This window comes from Perkinsus marinus, assembly GCF_000006405.1.
Source record: "Perkinsus marinus ATCC 50983 genomic scaffold scf_1104296964066, whole genome shotgun sequence".
Lineage (NCBI taxonomy): Eukaryota > Perkinsozoa > Perkinsida > Perkinsidae > Perkinsus > Perkinsus marinus.
The window spans coordinates 1-16,906 of record NW_003204833.1 but is presented as its reverse complement, the minus strand read 5'-3'; the positions used below and the strand labels follow the sequence as shown (position 1 = coordinate 16,906).

At 49.3% G+C, this 16,906-nt stretch overlaps 6 protein-coding genes across 6 annotated transcripts; 3 read left to right on the top strand and 3 right to left on the bottom strand.

Annotated features, from left to right (window-relative positions):
• Positions 1-823: 823 nt before the first annotated feature.
• Positions 824-1,624, bottom strand: Pmar_PMAR026001 (hypothetical protein; the record flags this gene model as incomplete). Its single annotated transcript, XM_002770981.1, has 1 exon — positions 824-1,624. One exon carries the CDS (start codon positions 1,622-1,624, stop codon positions 824-826), a length of 801 nt encoding a protein of 266 aa, XP_002771027.1.
• A 696-nt stretch (positions 1,625-2,320) lies between these two features.
• Pmar_PMAR026000 (trehalose-6-phosphate synthase, putative) lies at positions 2,321-8,368 on the top strand (the record flags this gene model as incomplete). The annotated part of the gene is made up of 24 exons (XM_002770980.1): positions 2,321-2,425; positions 2,505-2,622; positions 2,672-2,838; positions 2,886-2,969; positions 3,010-3,165; positions 3,216-3,310; positions 3,365-3,498; positions 3,587-3,667; positions 4,226-4,364; positions 4,823-4,973; positions 5,024-5,151; positions 5,679-5,710; positions 5,821-5,991; positions 6,039-6,252; positions 6,346-6,471; positions 6,591-6,761; positions 6,822-6,951; positions 7,051-7,248; positions 7,362-7,487; positions 7,533-7,640; positions 7,791-7,906; positions 7,965-8,016; positions 8,114-8,194; positions 8,243-8,368. The coding sequence occupies 24 exons, from the start codon at positions 2,321-2,323 to the stop codon at positions 8,366-8,368; spliced, it is 3,009 nt and encodes a 1,002-aa protein (XP_002771026.1).
• A 68-nt stretch (positions 8,369-8,436) lies between these two features.
• On the top strand, positions 8,437-9,505 carry Pmar_PMAR025999 (hypothetical protein; the record flags this gene model as incomplete). Its single annotated transcript, XM_002770979.1, has 5 exons — positions 8,437-8,583; positions 8,630-8,800; positions 9,036-9,223; positions 9,268-9,383; positions 9,426-9,505. 5 exons carry the CDS (start codon positions 8,437-8,439, stop codon positions 9,503-9,505), a joined length of 702 nt encoding a protein of 233 aa, XP_002771025.1.
• A 4,019-nt stretch (positions 9,506-13,524) lies between these two features.
• On the bottom strand, positions 13,525-13,903 carry Pmar_PMAR025998 (hypothetical protein; the record flags this gene model as incomplete). Its single annotated transcript, XM_002770978.1, has 2 exons — positions 13,525-13,596; positions 13,799-13,903. 2 exons carry the CDS (start codon positions 13,901-13,903, stop codon positions 13,525-13,527), a joined length of 177 nt encoding a protein of 58 aa, XP_002771024.1.
• A 250-nt stretch (positions 13,904-14,153) lies between these two features.
• On the bottom strand, positions 14,154-14,466 carry Pmar_PMAR025997 (hypothetical protein; the record flags this gene model as incomplete). The annotated part of the gene is made up of 2 exons (XM_002770977.1): positions 14,154-14,242; positions 14,304-14,466. The coding sequence occupies 2 exons, from the start codon at positions 14,464-14,466 to the stop codon at positions 14,154-14,156; spliced, it is 252 nt and encodes an 83-aa protein (XP_002771023.1).
• A 1,631-nt stretch (positions 14,467-16,097) lies between these two features.
• On the top strand, positions 16,098-16,406 carry Pmar_PMAR025996 (hypothetical protein; the record flags this gene model as incomplete). The annotated part of the gene is made up of 1 exon (XM_002770976.1): positions 16,098-16,406. The coding sequence occupies one exon, from the start codon at positions 16,098-16,100 to the stop codon at positions 16,404-16,406; it is 309 nt and encodes a 102-aa protein (XP_002771022.1).
• Positions 16,407-16,906: the final 500 nt, after the last annotated feature.

Sequence of the window (16,906 nt, the reverse complement as noted above, 5' to 3'; positions counted from 1 at the left end):
TCCCCCCCGCCTCCGCCCCCGAGTCCGACTTCGGCTATAGTGACGGTGAGCCATTTCCGCCTGCACAAAGGAGATGATGGTTGCCCCACAGGTGAGTACCGGCCGCCAGTCGTCAACCCGTTGATCCCTCCATCGTCTCGTGCGTGGACGGATCCGGAGATAGAGGCCTTTGAACAAGGCCTTCTAGATCCGGATGTTGTCCACGCCACGAGGCGGTGGTTGCGGATCATTAAGAAGTACTTTCGGCCTAAGGGGTTGGACAGGGACCCTCGTAGTCTCTACGATTATTATCGTAGAAACTACAAGGGTCCCATGTTGAAGGGGAACTATTCGTGTTATGAATTTTTCCCAATTCCTTCATGATGTAATATTTGATATCTAGTTCGCTTGTCCATCTTGCTGTTTTCTTTAGGTTCCTTCCCTTCCCCCCTCCCGGTGCATTGTATTTGCATGAACAGCGGAGGTGGTCTTGAGGGTAGCATATCTAGCCAGGACTAGACAATACTCGTCGAACAGAGGAGCGACAGCGATGCTGAGTAAACTAAGTGCTATATAGAGCTATTAACTCTGTGTGAGTGATAAAGGAAAAACCTTGTCAATGTTTCTACGACATGCTCCATACGGTTTGGTTCGCTGAGTCATAAGCAACTGTTAGATTCGGGCAGTCGGACAACGTCGATGTGGCAGCGAGGTCTATAATCCTACACGAATAGCATGCCCAGAGTATGCCGTCCTACAGAGCGCCCTCCTGCTCTAGCTGATGCTAACGGGTTGCCGGATTGACAACGGAACAATTCGAAGGAACTTTCGAAACGACACTTTCTCAGTCAGCATCTACGACCAAGTCGGAATCCACCCGACGGTCGGCATCATCTCCAATCACGACTTCACTGACCTTACCAATCTCAATAAACGCATCGTTACTGTTGGTATCCACGACATCATCAAGATCGTCGTTGAACTGTAGGTAGCCATCGAGCGCCCACCTCTCATTTCGACTGAGTCCTTCCGACTGAGTAATTTTGGGAGTATCCCTTATCCGTATGTGCTTAGTCGATTTCGTCATTTTCGGACGGTCTACTTTCACACGTTTCCGCACTTGTCCTTCCTTTCGGACGTTCGAAGGCATCATCATCAAATACTGCCTTCTAGTGTGAGAGTAGGCGATTTGAATAGGCAACATAGAACCGTCATGCAGTGGACCGACCTCCCGAAAAGATTTGCAAATAGCTCTATCGCAGGGGAAGGGCTTTAGTAGTATAGCGCAATGCCCTGAAGGGTAGTAAGGCATCACGTATTCGACCTCATGGCCAACAGTATTCTCCACGGCAGTCTTCACTGTCTTGGAAACGTCATCGATCCAAGATGAATCAGGAGAGCAGGTAGGGATGAGGGAAAGCAGCATAACACCACCACAGGCATCTCGGGGACCCTTGGGCCACTCGAACGGGGGCAGGCCGGATGCTCTCGGACGGACAAACTCCTCGGAGGAGAGCTCAACGTATTGAGAGGTAGCACAGACCTTCTCTAAAGCGGGCATGACCTCTTCCTTAGCTGCTTGGTGGCGACGTAGCAGTGGGAAAGTGAGTAAAGTTGTGACAGGGAGACCTTGAGGACCTGCCATAGAACAGGGTCCACACGAGGTCTATGAGTACACGAAACCGAGACAATGCACTCCAGCTGAGCGGTTGGAGAACAGTACCCAGGGTAATGTATTGTGAACGCCCCAGTACTACTTTTCAGTAGTCCTCTTAAGTAGACGTCCCGTCGTAAGTTCTCATCGGAGAAGTAGAAATATACCTGCCTGTCGACCTTGGACGTTGGAGCCTCGGAGGTCATGCAGGGATGTCGAAAGCTTCAACCTCATCCGCAGTGTTGGAATATACGTCTGCTTTCCTCAGCCGAATTCGGGAGTTTTCTCACTAATTGTAGAGTTTATGGTAGAAATGCACAGAAATCAACAAGAATGTCCCCGAAATTTGTTCAGAATTTTCTCATTGTCACCATCACATGTGCAGATTTTCCCACTGCTCATCCGAGTCTTGAAAATTTCACAGCTTGCGAATTTTACGGTATTGGAGGCCGTTTACTCTGAGGAATCAAAAACGTTCCTCGTCCACTACTGTGCAGGGAACATCATCTTGACGAGTTTATTGCCACTCAAAGTTGGTCATCCATTGGAACCGCCAAAAACTTAATTTCCGAAAATTGCGAAACATTCCACGGTCTTGAGCGAAGCGACGCGAAATGTTGCGCACGTCGAATTATCGAATCCCTGCTGCCAAGACTACTTACTACCTTCAAGGTCTTTTTTCCCTAAATGCCTAATAGTCACGGCGGTCGGAGGCCAGAGGGCCCGGATGTGGTCACTCTCCCTCCTACTGGCGTCCTCTCCCCGGATCTCAGGGCAAGCGGCACTCATCATGTAGGCTTATTCGGAAGGGGAATCTTATGTTCACTTATGCAAGATTCGGATGAGGTCGGAATCAACCATCGTTTCTCAGGGCTCAGGATGCTTCACTCGCTGCCATTTTCACTTCGCCAATGATGCAGTTGAGGTTGGTGACACGGTCCGGGTTGTCGGTGGTCACCCGTCCCTGGGCAGCTGGGACTATAAAAAAGGTCCTCCTTTACCGTCCCCCTTCGCAAGTCTACGGCTCATCCTATTCAGGCCTGCCTCTGTGTATTCGGCAAGCCCTCTATCCGTGCTGGTTCACGGTCGAGCCGGCCATGTTGCCACTGATGCGTGTGACGGAGTATGCATACGTCACAGTTGGCCCTAGTGGGAACCTCAAGTCCTGGGAGAGGACTGATGCCGATCAGAGGGTCATTCGACAGGTCGTCCTAAGGTAATCCTATTGCAGCCCGTTAAATCAATTTTTCAGGTCATACCGAGCGGTATGGAAATGACCATTGAGGATGATGATGGTCTCTATCGCTATCTGTTGACGAGGGGCGCCGCAGCAAGGGTAGGGAGGTGTAGGTCTGCTGGATGACTTCCTTCTTCAGCTGCAACAAGCTGACACTACCACGGCATCTGGTTCCAGTGGGGGAGCGGTAGACTCGGCAAGCCTTGAGTCCGGGGCCGCCGGCAGGGACCCCTCTAGTGGGGAGCTGCATATCCCCCTACGACCGTCAGGACCCTCACAAGAGTCTCTCCCGAGGGTGACGGCGACAGTCCTTGCTGAGGGTGAGGAGGTGATTATTCGCTATAGGTTCGATCGGCATTTTTTGACGCTTCTATCACGCTCACGCCTGAGGACTGCGTCGTTTTCGTCAGCATCCAGCTGCCAGTGCTGGTCTGTAGAAAGTAGTAGTGCTAGTGTTAGAATTGTCTATGCATACCGTAAATTGTAAACTTCAGGGCTGGAGGAGGCTTCGAGGTGTATCCGAGTAGATATGTGTCGATGTCCACTCTACACGCTGTTAAGAACGAGCTCAACCCAAAGCGATCACTATTCGTCGGCTGGCCCGGCTTGGACTACCTATCCAAAGAAGGTGAGCTGGTTGGCTTCGTGATTGGGTTGTCGTTGCTATACGGTGGAGGGTAGATGTACCCTTTGAGTGGTATTGAATTTCTGTTCAGAACAAGATGAAGTTCGTCGAGTGCTGAAGCCGTATGACTGCATACCTGTATTTTCTAGCGATCCGGAGCAGAAACGTAGAGGTAGTAGAAGTAGTAGGGGGCTTGTGGAAACCAGTTTCATACGATTCCGTTTGAGCTGGAGGGTCTTCCTACAGGGTGTCCGAGAAAAATGTGTTTTTTTTGAAAAAAAATTGTGCAAATTGAATATTCAGAAAAATCTCATACCATTCGGAAGCTCTGGTGAAGAGCTTTCAGATGGTGTCAGAGTTGTTGGAAGACTCGCGAGCAATTTAACTTCTCGTGGTGTGGTATGGGATTTTTCTTAATCTCCCACTTGCACAAAAAGTTATTCGAAAAGGCACATATTTCAGAAAAATGTGCTTTTTCGAATAACTTTTTGTGAAAATTTTTTTCTTGGGACACTCTTTATGATGGAGCCGGAGCTGCAATACATGATCGCTTTCCTCAGCTGAGCTCGGGGGTTTTCTGACTAATCATAGGAGTTCATATGCGAATTAGGATAGAATTATAAACAAACCACCAAAAATTCCCAAAATTTCCTCAGAATTTTTATGTTGTCACCAACACATGTGGTTGACTATGTGCAATTTTTACCACACTGGATGGAACTGTGCTCAGGTCCGCAGCCAGCCCGGCATGGCTTTGAGGAGTTCCTCGATTTCTGTCAAACTTTCCTGTGGCCAACAGTGAACGACCAAGTGCCGTTGGTGCACAACTCTGAGGACCTTATGACATTCGATGTGAAGTTGTGGGATAAGTAGGCATGGCAGCAGGGTAATCAGAGAGCGTACGATGGCTACTTGGGAAGGTACCGGAACGCGAACCAGCGGTATGTGGATGTGCTGTTGAATGCGGATCTCTTCCCAACGTTGGCTGATGATGGAGAGTACTAGAGGGGGGTCCGCTTCGCTCGGGGATGCGTAGTGTAGTTGGATGCATGTGGTCAGCCTGGTGGCCTTGTGGGTTCTGCGTTGAGGAGAAGGATAGAAGCGTGGTTGGGTCTCCATTAAATGATAGGCGCATGAGTATCATCTACAATGCAGTTTCACTCGTTTTACGTGGAGTGGCGTAATACTTCATGTGAAAAACCCTGGATATTCGTCGTATATAGTGACTTGAAGAATAGGTTTTTTCATATCACGGGTGAAACTGCAGTATATTGTCGCTCGTCGCATAATACAACTGATGTGTTCGCAACCACCGTATGTATTCCAGATACGTCTATTGGGTTAACGACTATCACCTGTTATTGGTGCCTATGTTGTTGAGGAAGGGCCTCCGTAAGAGTCAGAGAGGCTGGGCCTCGCCGCCTTTGAGCCCCTCACAGCTCTCGCCTAGTGGCAAGTCGCCAGCTAAGAAGCCTACGGTGGGGAGGGGGAGGTCTTGCAATCTTGCGTCATCTTGGATTTCCTCTAGATTGGCCTGTTTCTCCACACTCCGTTCCCGACCTCTGAGATCTTCTTGACGCTACCGGTACGGACGCAAGTGATGCAGTCCTTGTTGGCCGCTGATTTGGTGGGCTTCCAGTTCTTCGATTATGCGAGGTAGTAGTTGAGGGGTGCACCCTGGGCGGTTAATGATGCGCGAGATTATCGGCATTCAGAGGAAGATCTATATGCTCGCTCTCATCGGCATTGACATAAGCATTCGGGTAGAAGTGTACAGGAGTCGTCAAGAATTTATCAAGAAATTACCTCGTAATTTTGTTATTGTCATCAACATATGTAGTTGACCATGTGAATGTTCTCGCACACTGTGACGATGGGTGATTAGTCTGCTACAGTGAGTAGGATTTGTTCTACCAGACGCTGCAGTGTTGGAATATATGTTTGCTTTCCTCAGCTGAGCGCAGGAGTTTCCTCAGCAAATAACCAATAAGAATTTTCTCCCGGAATTTTCATATTGTCACCAACATGTGTAGTTGACCATGTGCATGTTTTCCCACACTGGTCGAGCTAATACGACTTCCCGGTTCAGCGTCTTGATTCGTGGCATGAATATCACTCTTGGTTGGTGTTGTCCTATGAGTAGAACCGCTGGGAATAGTTTTATGAAGGGGTCCGTATTTTAGGCATTTCCTCACAGTAGTGAAGAAGCTTGTGGGTTTGGATATGTCGTATAGGCTGTCGGACGGGTACCTCGCATTAGACGTGCCCTACAGCTTCGTATCGGGCGCACCGGCTTCGAGTGCCTCCTCTCAGCAGAGGCATCAGGTAGGTCGTCGTCTTGTAGGCAGGAGTGGTCCCATTGGGGTGGGCAGGTATTGGTGACGGTCGGCCACGCCTCGACACAGTTCGAGCTCATTGCTGCCCAAATGCGGGCCCCAGAGGTCCTTAGGCGTATCAAGGAACTTAAGACTAGATTCGCTGGGAAGACTATTATATGTAAGATGCTCCAGGCGGGCACAAGGAGACAACGAGGTTATGCTTAGGTGGCGTAGACAGGCTGGGGAGGCTTTCTGGCATCCTCTTGAAGCTGAGGACTTTCCGTCAGTTCCTCAAGGTGTATCCAGCGTATAGGAATAAAGTCGTGCTTGTGCAGCTGGCAGTATCGAGGACCACGACTACTCATACTAGTCCGGAAAACAGAATCACATTGGCGAAAAGAGTAGGGCGGAGCGAAGTTTTTTTCTCCAAATTTCTATTGTAGCGGGTTGCGAAATTTTCCTGGTATCGGACGAGACTGTGTGTGTTTGTATTTTCGTAGATATCAGCTTTGGCAAAGGAGATCAACGACAGTATGGGTCCTCACGTATTCTTTTATGCGGGTGATATCGAGACGGAGGATAGGCTGGCGACTATGGCGGTATCGGATCTGTTGCTGGACACTAGTCTTAAGGATGGACTCAACTTGACGCCTTTTGAGTGAGATGGAATTTCGTGGCGCAGTGACGATTTTGTTAGCACATTCCTCGAGTCAGATACCTTTCGGCTCGCTATGCGATGTCCCTGAATGTTGATGAAGATCCGAGTGCGTCGCCAAGCTGCGTCCTTGGCCATCAGGGCGCGTTGCTGGGCCGTGTGGTGTGCTCTGAGTTCTCGGGATGCAGCCAAGTGTTGACAGGCAGTCTCAGAGTGAACCCATGGGACACAGAAAAAGTCCTCAATATGCTAGACGAGAGCCTCAGTCTACCTTTACAGGAGTTGACTACTCGGTGAGGCTCGCTCCTACTACTGTACTGCTCTACTATTTCTGCTTGTACTTGTGGCTGCAGATTCGCGAGGGACATTTCGTATGTTACGAGTCATAGCCTGTTGAGATGGGCGCAGGGGATCATCAACGACCTGGCACGGTGTCGGGCTCACTATGTATCGAGAATGTCTAACCCTGATGCTGATAAGGAGGTGTGTGGGGTTGGCGTAGTAGTAGTAGGGCAGTAGAGGCTTCTGCTTTCGCATATTACCTTCGGCTGAAATGTGGCAACTCAGTTGGTGCCATCGTAGGTCGCTTGGGGAGTTAAGGGCAGCTGCGAAGTTCTAGCACAAATCGACGATCATAACTTTTTCAAACTCGATGTCCCTCGGGTTGTAAGGGACTATAGTAAAGCCAAGAGGAGGATATTCTTCCTCGATAATGAGGGTACGTTGGCACCGGACCTCAGGAGGATGTTCAGACACTCTGAACCAGAGGTCAATCGGGAGGTAGTAGTAGTAGTAGTAGTAGTAGTAGTAGTAGTAGTAGTAGTAGTAGTAGTAGTAGTAGTAGTAGTAGTACTGGTGGTCGTCTCGGGTATGCGACAGTCCAATTTATTTAGTCGAATGTGCTGATGTCGCACGGCAATCCGCCCTCGGCAGCAGTGTTGGACTCCTTGTCGAAGCTGTGCAGTGATCCGAGGAACACAGTGGTGATTCTGAGCGGCAGGGAGAAGTCGTTGCTACAGGTGAGCTACTGGTGGTGGCTGGACACATCTTGAAGGTCGCTTTAGGACTGGTTTGGTTCTGTGCGTAATATTGGTCTAGCGGCTGAGCATGGCTACTACTGGAAGCTTCCTCCCAATACTATGAAGAGGCATGTGGGGAAACTGGGCGAGGAGGTAATGAGGAGGGGCCTGTTTTAGGAGTATCGCTATATGGCACTCTGATGGGGATGATTCACCTGTGAGTTTGGTAGTAGGAGAAATTCTCAATTGAATGACAGTTGTTCTCGGGAGGTTGAGATACAGGTGCCGATTTTTGTGCTTTAGGCCAACGTCGCCTCCCCAGTGGGTCCTGACGGATGGGCGTGTCTATTGCCCGAAGCATCGGAGGCTGACGCGAAGAAGGCAGAATGGAAGGCGCTTGCGGGGGAACTCATGCGGCAGTAGGACGGCAGTGCCTCGCTAGGGAGGAGCTGGAGGCGGTTCTTTCTCGTTGTGTAGGTACGTATCCAGGACGCAAAACTCGTTTGTGGAAAACAAAGGCTCCGCATTGGTATGGCAGTTCAGGGACACTGATCCTGATTTTGGTCTACATCAGGCAAGTGCTTCGCTCCGCCTTTTTTGGGCTCATCGCCTGCGTCTTTTTTCAGGCTAAAAATCTATACTCATCTTTGGAGGAGTACCTGAAGGGGTATGATGTTGAGGTCACTATGGGGAAGGGCTATGTAGAGGTGGGTCGGGGCGTGAGGAAGGGGGAGGGGTGACTGTGGTGTGGTCAGGCGAAGTTGAGAGGGGTCAACAAGGGGCTGGCAGTACAGACTATATTGGCGAAGTTGGCCACTGCTGGAAATGACCAGTCACCAGACTTCGTGATGTGTATTGGTGATGACCGTAGCGATGAGTAAGGCGAACAGTTTGCATACTCGGTAAATAGTAAATGTGAGCAAGGTACATGTTCGAAGCACTGAATTCGATGTCGGTGTCGTTGACGGCTCATCCGGACTCATTGGATCACGCACAATTCGTCCCTGGTGTTGGTATAGTCCGCTCAAGTGGGGTGGAACGAGAGTTGTCTTCGGAGGAAGAGGAAGAGGAAGCTGAGGCTCCACAACGGACTAAGGTGCAACTCATTTATTATTATAGTGGCGGTGGACAAGTTGCCTTAGAGCACTCCGGCTACGGGTGTCCAGCCCTCAGCTGAGAACACCTTTACTCAGCGTATGTGGATGCGGTATTCGTCTCGAGCGTCTCGGCCGAGTCATACGTCGGACCCTTCCTCGAGAGTAGTGGGTGCTGCGAGAGTGACGAGGAAAAAGAAGAAGTCGCCTAGCAGGCAGGTAAGGTCTAGTTCTGTCCTTGGGCTGGCTTCCTCTCTATGGGCTGACGGCCTGTTAGTTCCTTTGGGTGTGACCACTCCTCGCAACAGTTGAAATGGTCACGATCATTCGTATTGCATGTGCAAGGGTTCTGTTTCCTGAGAGCTAGTGGGATGGATTTTATACAGAAGTCTGTGCTGGAACTTCGAACTAAACGATGCACAATTCTCAGCGTCGTTGCTCTTCCACGTTTTAGTCAAAGAATAAAGAAGTGTATTGCAAATACACTGTCACAGTGGGCCGGAAGCCGGGCTCACAAGCGCATTACTACGTTCACGATGTGCACTCGGTGACGGATCTGCTGGGTAGACTGGCTGATGAGACTTTGTACCCTCGGCAGGAGGCTAGTGAGGTCAATGCCGATAGCCCTGCTTCGCCACAAAGGTGCGCCACTTGTACTGTCGTTGGGTCTGATCTTGTATCGACAGATTCGCTGTACACAACTCTCAAACGGTACCGGCGGGAAATAGTGCACAGTTCGTCCAGAAACCGCACGTGCTTGAGGAAGCCCCCATTATGGAAGGGCCCGAGGATGAGCCTTCAAGTGAGGGAGTTGGCCATGTAATGTGTTCACTGGGTCCTTAAGGTCCATCGCGTCCTCCTATTTGGGAAATTAAGTTCCCCAATGCTGACTCCTCGGACTCCCCTGATGACGGCGCGCCATAATGTTGCGAGTCGTTGAGCGGTTATTGATTTCTTATATCGTGTCGTACCATTCAGGAGCTGAGCTTCCAGAGCTTGCTGTAGTACTATTTCCATCGTTTTTGCTGCTTGCGAGGATGACCCACAAGTTTATATCCTCCCTTGTGTGTAGTTCAGTCAATAACTAGTCGAAAGAATAAGAAGAACAAAATTCGACGATCGGAGGAGTTACATCAACCGGCTGTTGACCTCCTGTTGCAGTGCATGATAGTGAGGCTGATTGATTGTAAATAGCTAATCCAATAATCAGCCCCAGAAGTGATTACAGCGCACTGGTACCTCCCTCTATATAAAGTGAATTGGAGGTTCTCATGTCAGCCCATCATTCGGCAGCCTCCTCGGAGCTATCAAACACCCCGTTCCTGGTGAGTACTCACATCGCGCGTCGACAGTTGAAGAGTTCTTCCCAAGTCCCTTTGCGGAATAGCTGTAATTATTTACCAGAATTATAGTCCGTAATGGATACGCCGACAAACATGTGGTTCTGTATCTGTGGTGAATTTGATTCAGCACAAATTAGAGTAGGGCAACCGAGGGGAGCTGAGGGACCGAGGTAATATCGTACTTGAATAATACGCCGTATTGTTCTGACCGAGTAGCTCGGTGTTCAACACCGGATGTTGCGGTTCTGTCGTGCGCAGCCATCTTTTGTCAGAGCACCTGTCCGCTGCCGAAATTTCAGTCCGAGCTCATCTCGGCATCCCATTATTGCTGACTCAATGCCTTTGGTTATACCCCTGCCTAAGAGAGGGGTGGACTGTGCGCAGGATATCAGACTATGGAGGTCCATTTATGGAGCAAGGTCAATGACGACTAAGACCGTTGTGTAGAGGGGGGAGACAGTTGGATTAATCTAACTTGCAAGAATTATTTCCCAATCGATGTAAAATAAATAAGTTTAAACTGAAACAATACACTTATTACCAAAATAGTATGTAATGATCTAAAGGATACCATTATCTCTGTAAGTATTTTATTAACTGGACAGGTTTTTAAAATAGTCTCTGATATATTTCCTAAAAATAATTTCCACTCAGTTGAGCGTCACAAAGAGCGCTAGATTAGTCGAGCGCTCGCCGGGACGCTAGAACTTCTCACTTGGAGAGGCCCAGTTGCTGGGAGTCAGCACCTGATGGGATACGTAAGAGGCTTCTCCCGCCCACTTGCACCCTCTAGAGGTGTAGGGGCCTTTATAGCATCGTCAGTTCTGTCATAATGTATTTGGTTTTAGACCTAAGCTCGAACTATGACTTACATTTTCGACGATGATGTAAAAGGCGCCATCGGGAAAACCAACAGCACCAGAGTGTCAACTCTCAGGTGTGTTTAGTCACAAATAGTGCGGATTATGGTTTTCTCCATGGCAACCACCCAAACCACTATACCTCTACACAACAGGATATGAGGAGGAATTGAAGGGTTTTCCGCGCGCAGATGCAATCACAATTTCACCTTTGCAATCGCGTGCAATTTTGACCCGAAGCCAAATTCACGATTGAGATTGTGAAAAAAATCGACCAGATAGGCGAGAGCCGGAGCAACCACGCAGTATCCGCCGAAGGTGGATAAGAAAAATCGGTGGTTCCTCTGCCATATAGGTCTCTACGCGTCATCGTCGCATGTTGGTGGCCGGGGTTCTCTCGGTGGCACCGGGAGAACCCGCTGCACATGCTGCATGTACGAACTTAATGATGTATGAACTAGTGTTTACCGGTCATAGCTGCACGAGACTGTGGTGTACGAATCTGCAATGTACTAAACACGAATGCATGATTTACTAAATCATACATTCGTCAGACATTCACTAAATCAATGATTCAGCAATGATTCAGCAATGTATTGATTTGCGCTGAACTGACTGACACTGTACGTGGTAAAACGGTACGAAACGAGGCTGTACGATATGATGCTGTGCTGAGTAAAGGAAGATGATTCAGTAGTGACACTACTGTAGTGTACGAATCAAAGGTGTATTATCTGCAATTGTATGAATTGCAACTATATGATCCTCACCGACTTCAGAAACTCTTTGGAAATTTCGAACCCCTTGGGAATTTGCAGAAATTTTTGAAAATCTTCTGCGGGAATTTCATGCGCTAAGGGCCAGGGCCAACTCTAGATTTTAGGGGAACGTAGTATTTGATGAACCTTGGAGCTGATAACTTGACGATACTGCTGCCGAGGTTTAGAGACATCGACGACCCCTGCAGCTCACCGGTGTGGCGCGCATCGTTCGCGGCCTCCTTGTCAAGGGGTTTGAGACGTCGGCAGCAAACCTGTGAGCACGAAGATCCGCTTGCAAATATGCGCGCGACGATTTATTCGGTGATAAAGGTGGACCGCTCTGATGGATCTCCATAAAGTTGCTTGCCGCTTCGGCGACAAGAAGTTCTCATCGAGAACGGTGACGCGACGAGTAAGGCATTCAGTGTGGTCTCGGAGGCTGACACGTCCACTTGTCAATGGACAATTGATGGTTGCAAACTGCTACTAGGATTTGCGCGGAATACTATGTGCTGGGTGAACTGTATATCCTCTCATCCATTGGTCTGTCGCTTGTAAGTCAACAACGACATAGCTAGTATAGGTTACAACTTGTAACCTATACTATACTACCTATACACGGCGCTATCGCCAGATTGGCGACTATGTACGACAACGAGATGTCTACCAGCAGCTCAATTTTCTCCCGGCAATTCAGTATCAGTGGTTGCCTATTGGATTTGCCAGACTTTCCTTCTTAGCAAAAGAATGAATGTACGATAGTAGCGTAGCGAACCGAGTCGAGAATAGAAGGCTGTGTCACACAGCCTGTGTGCAATAAAAGGAGAATTGAACCGATCCGAGGGCTATATTGATGAGCTCCGTCTGGCACCGTAAGCTTACCTGATGGAATGGAGAACGTTCAAAGTACATAGTCGGTGACGACGTCAGTAGCGGTCTACAATGGGTGATCCGATCGCCCATTGTAGACCGCTACTGATGGTGGTGGGCCACCACGAGTCTCGAGCTTTTCCGGACCACCACTGGTGGTGTCAACTCCGTCGTCGTTCCTAAGTCTCCTGTGGTGCCGATAGTAAGCTGTGTCCAAATCCACGTTCACCTCAAGATCGAGTGCGACTTCACGAGCAGCTTGGCACAGTTCATCCCATTGGCATTTCATTGCGAGTCCTTTCTCATTGAGACCGTCGAGAATCGAGACTTCACGAGAGAAAGTGACAGACTTCTCCTGGAATTCGAGGCTAGCATTATTGATGAAGGTAAATAGTCTGTACCAAAACTGTCATGGGTATGCTCTCGAAAGTGCAGAGATACTCGAGCGCGCTTGTTGCAGTGCTCAATGCGGAGTCCCCGGCCAGCACTCTTCGCTCCAACAGAGCCTCGAGAGCACGGACGATAGCCGCGTAGTTAACCAACAAATGTTCAACCGACGCAATACGAGCGCTCCTCCGAGTATTGCTAACCGAGTGGAGTGCAGATACTCCGAATTCCTTCAGCACAGTCCAACGACCCGGGCTCGAAGCGAAAAAGGTATGAAGATTATTAACATACGAGAAAAAGACATCACCGCATGATATGCTTCCCACGCAATCATTAACCAGGTTGTGCAGCGCACGGACTAAATAGAGCGAGCTTTTGAACTCGCTCAACCATCACGCGATCTCCGTTATGCCGACCACTCATCACTGCCGCATTATCATAGGATTGTGACAGTCCTATGTGGACAGTCCACATAGCTTTTCAAGTGGGAGTTCCAAATCCTCCAAGAAGCGGAATAATTGACCTGTGAGTCCCTGGGCCGACTTGTCGTGAGCGGTGCCAAAGTGGACGAGCCGTTCCTTCACATAAAGACTGTGGGTTTGTCCAACACATAGCGAATGATGAGGACCGTCTGTTCAACATGTGCACGGTCCGGAGTCGAATCCACAATAATGCTATAGAAGTCAGCCTTCCTCCTCTCATCCAGAATTCCTTGGAGAACTTTATTCGAGACCACCTCGATCAGCTCCTTCTGGATCTTCCACGACAAGTGGGCTGCCAGCCTGGCAGCCCACCTGGCAGTGCCAGGCAATCGTCGAACTATGATAGTAGTTCGAATGAGCCCAAGAAGTTCCCGTTGTTCGCTTCACCAATACGCTCTTCGGAGCCACGAAATGCAAGACTACGAGTAGCCAAGAAGAGAGTGATTGCCAAGAGACGTCAGAAAATTTAGACCATTAGCGATCTCGGGCTGGTAAAATTTAGACCATTCTTGACCCCTTTAGCGATCTCCCGCTGGATAACCTCCTCCACCACTGAATCAATACGAGGCTGCTTCTCTTCTTCATTCAAGAAGCTCTTCCAATCCAAGTAGCTCGTCATGTGGGCGACGCTCTTTTCATGACCGTATATGTCCCGAAGTATGTTTGCTCCACACAGCGATGCCATCTTTAGAAGCAATCTTTCCATCAGCAGACGTGGACCTCCCGAGGAGAAGACAGGGGTAGCAACATATACCACGAGGTTGGGAATTGTAGATTATCCAATCGCGTTTCCCTTTAAGACCTCCGGCTTCATACGATGTCAGATCATCTGACTCAGATGAGATGGGAACATTTCAACCACTGGGAATTCAGGACAGGATCTGATACGCATCACCAGGGCAGTTCTCCATTTCCGAGGCATTTCTACGGGCCATGTCCACGTGTCGGGAAGGGGAACCTTTAAGAATCACCTTCTTCGACTAACAGCTATGCAATGAGACTCACTGGTAAGACGTCACTTTCACCCATTTCGTTCTTCTCTTGACTTTTGTCCGGACTGGCTTCTCCATCTTCTCTCTTTTCGCCTTTGTTCTCAAGTGAGCAAATTCCCTCTAAGGCAGTACATTTTTTCTCAGAATCAACAACCTCAGCCCTTGTGTCACTTGACAACTGTTTGAACATTGCCTACCAAGCAAGAGTTTAAACAGCTTGATTATACCTCAACTCTTTGCGTTCAGTTTAGTACCTCAGCGGCGAGACGCTGCTTCTTCACCTCATGCTCTCTCAGCTTGGCGACTTTGCGTTTTGGGCCCCACTCAAATACTTGCGATTTTCGGACATTGGGTATGTTCCAAAAAGACCTGGTTTCAGATGAAGCTCAAGGGATTCCCATAACGAATCTCCTGATGGGAGTTGTGCTGCTCTCTTCTCGAGGGAAAGCTTCAAGCAGCATATGCGTCATTTCCGCAGAGCTCATATGAGTTGTCGTATGAAGCACTGCCCAGCCTTCCGGAATCCGGATGACCCCTGATGACCGAGGCCGACAACTCGAGCAACGATCGGACAGTATCAACATTCCCATAACACACCTAAGGGACGATACACGGTGTTGACGAGCGAGCGGCGTTGCTGCCGGCTACCGCTGTTGTGAGAAGTGTCGTTTCCGGTCCGTCCGAGTGTTCATAATCTACAGTACTATGGGAGAGCGCCTCCAGCGAGCGACCGAACCATGTCCGACTCTCCGAGCACACATGCAGTTATAATCGCATCGCCTAGAGTCTCTTTCGACCACAGAGGGGCAGCTCCCCTCGAGCCACTACGACAGGGGGTCTATATTGGACGCGGCGACCGATGAGGACCTCATCATGAGGTGATGATGGCGTTGCTCATTGGATCAGATGACACGGAAGACATGCGCGTCTGCACTTCCTTCCCATGCCGATGGTGATATGTTGAAGATGAGCAGGTCGTCGGCTACGAAATCTCAAGGACAGTTCCTAATTCCACTTCCACGGTCTTATGCAGACGGGAAGCAAGGACAGGATCAGCAACATAACGGGACAGATTTGTGCACGCGTACACATGCCATACCACATTTTCTTGAACATCCTTGGAATTCCACAAACGCTCACTGTGTAATATGTGATTTAGTGGGAGCTTCGCATATGTTCGTGTGGCATGAACGCAGTAGCGTGTGTAGAAATCGCCTGTAGTGTAGCATAGTGATTATAGAGTGTGGTAACCACGTGAGAGGTCCCAGTCTTGTAGAGCTGTAGTAGGCCCCCCTTCGGCAACCCCGACCCCGCGAGGCAGCGCCTTGGCGATTCCCAACAGAAAGGCTAATCTCTGAGGTAGTTGCGAAATGGAAGGACGGAAACAGTCGGAGACTCCCTAAGTTGGCCCGCCGGTGATGTCACTGTTGACTCCTGTGCTGGGCCAAGCTCCCGGCCTGACTGCGGTAGTCGGCCCTTTTATAACGATGATAGAAGTGCTCACTAACTGAATGCTGACAAGTTAGAAACCAGGTGAATGCACACAAGTTCCATGTCGTTGTTGAGCCGCTCGAGTAGTTCATCTTGAAGATCTTCCTATTAGGAACAGTTGAGAAGTTCCTAACTAAGTGTATCCCTGCACTGCAGGAATGCACTGGGCTGCAGGAGTACTCGACTGCCAGTCGAGTACTCTTGGCAGGGGGAGTTCAGTCATGAGCCTCTTTGGTGGGCATCTGAAACTACTTGTTACGTTATGGATCTCAAGTATATGTATACGACGTTAGGAAGGCTCAGTACGAGATCGAGCATGAAGTTGATGTTATGACGACCACTGAAGGGCCCGACCAAGCCGAGATGGACGGCTTCGGTGACTATGTTACTGAGAAGTGGCTAATTGCGCATTGCACTTTCCGTGGCGAATATCAAAATGGTTATTCTGATTGGGGGTATATCCCCGACACCGGGGTAATCCCCCCCCCGCGGGTTGCTTGCCCATCTACTGAGTGGCTCCGTCCCGCTGGCTTCCAGGACTTCCAAGCCACTCCGGAGCAGTCCACTGAACTTGAGCGTCGTTACAAGGAGACTCAGAAGGAGGCCGATAAAATCCGCCACTCTGCATTGGATTCGTGATTGATGCAGCTCTGATCTCAATTCATTGCTATTGGCGTCGTTTACTGCCCATCCTTAAGTTACTCTGTTCCGAGTTCTGTATGGATGACTGTCTGTTTGAACGATCAGCTCATCAGATGAGTCTCATCTGATGCGTCCATGAGGCGCTCAACTCCGTTCTGTTCTCGCTATGTTCAATGCCGATATTCGGGCCAACTCTCGCTATGTAGTGGAAGGTGTTCCCCAAATGATCCAATATAGGTGTTGAGGTTTATGTAAATGTTGTACGGTAGCGTCAACGCGATATACACATTCCTTCAACGATACTACATGGTTGATTGATATGATACTTTTCATTGATGGATAGTTATCGGCCTGTCTGACCGTATACTCGTGGCATACACCCTTTGAATGAGTGAGTGTTCTTAGAGCGCAAGGGGCTTATTCCACCATCTTCTCCACGTAATCGTTACTCATAGGATCCAACGCCCTCGGGTGACTTTTCATGTCTGTTATCTCGG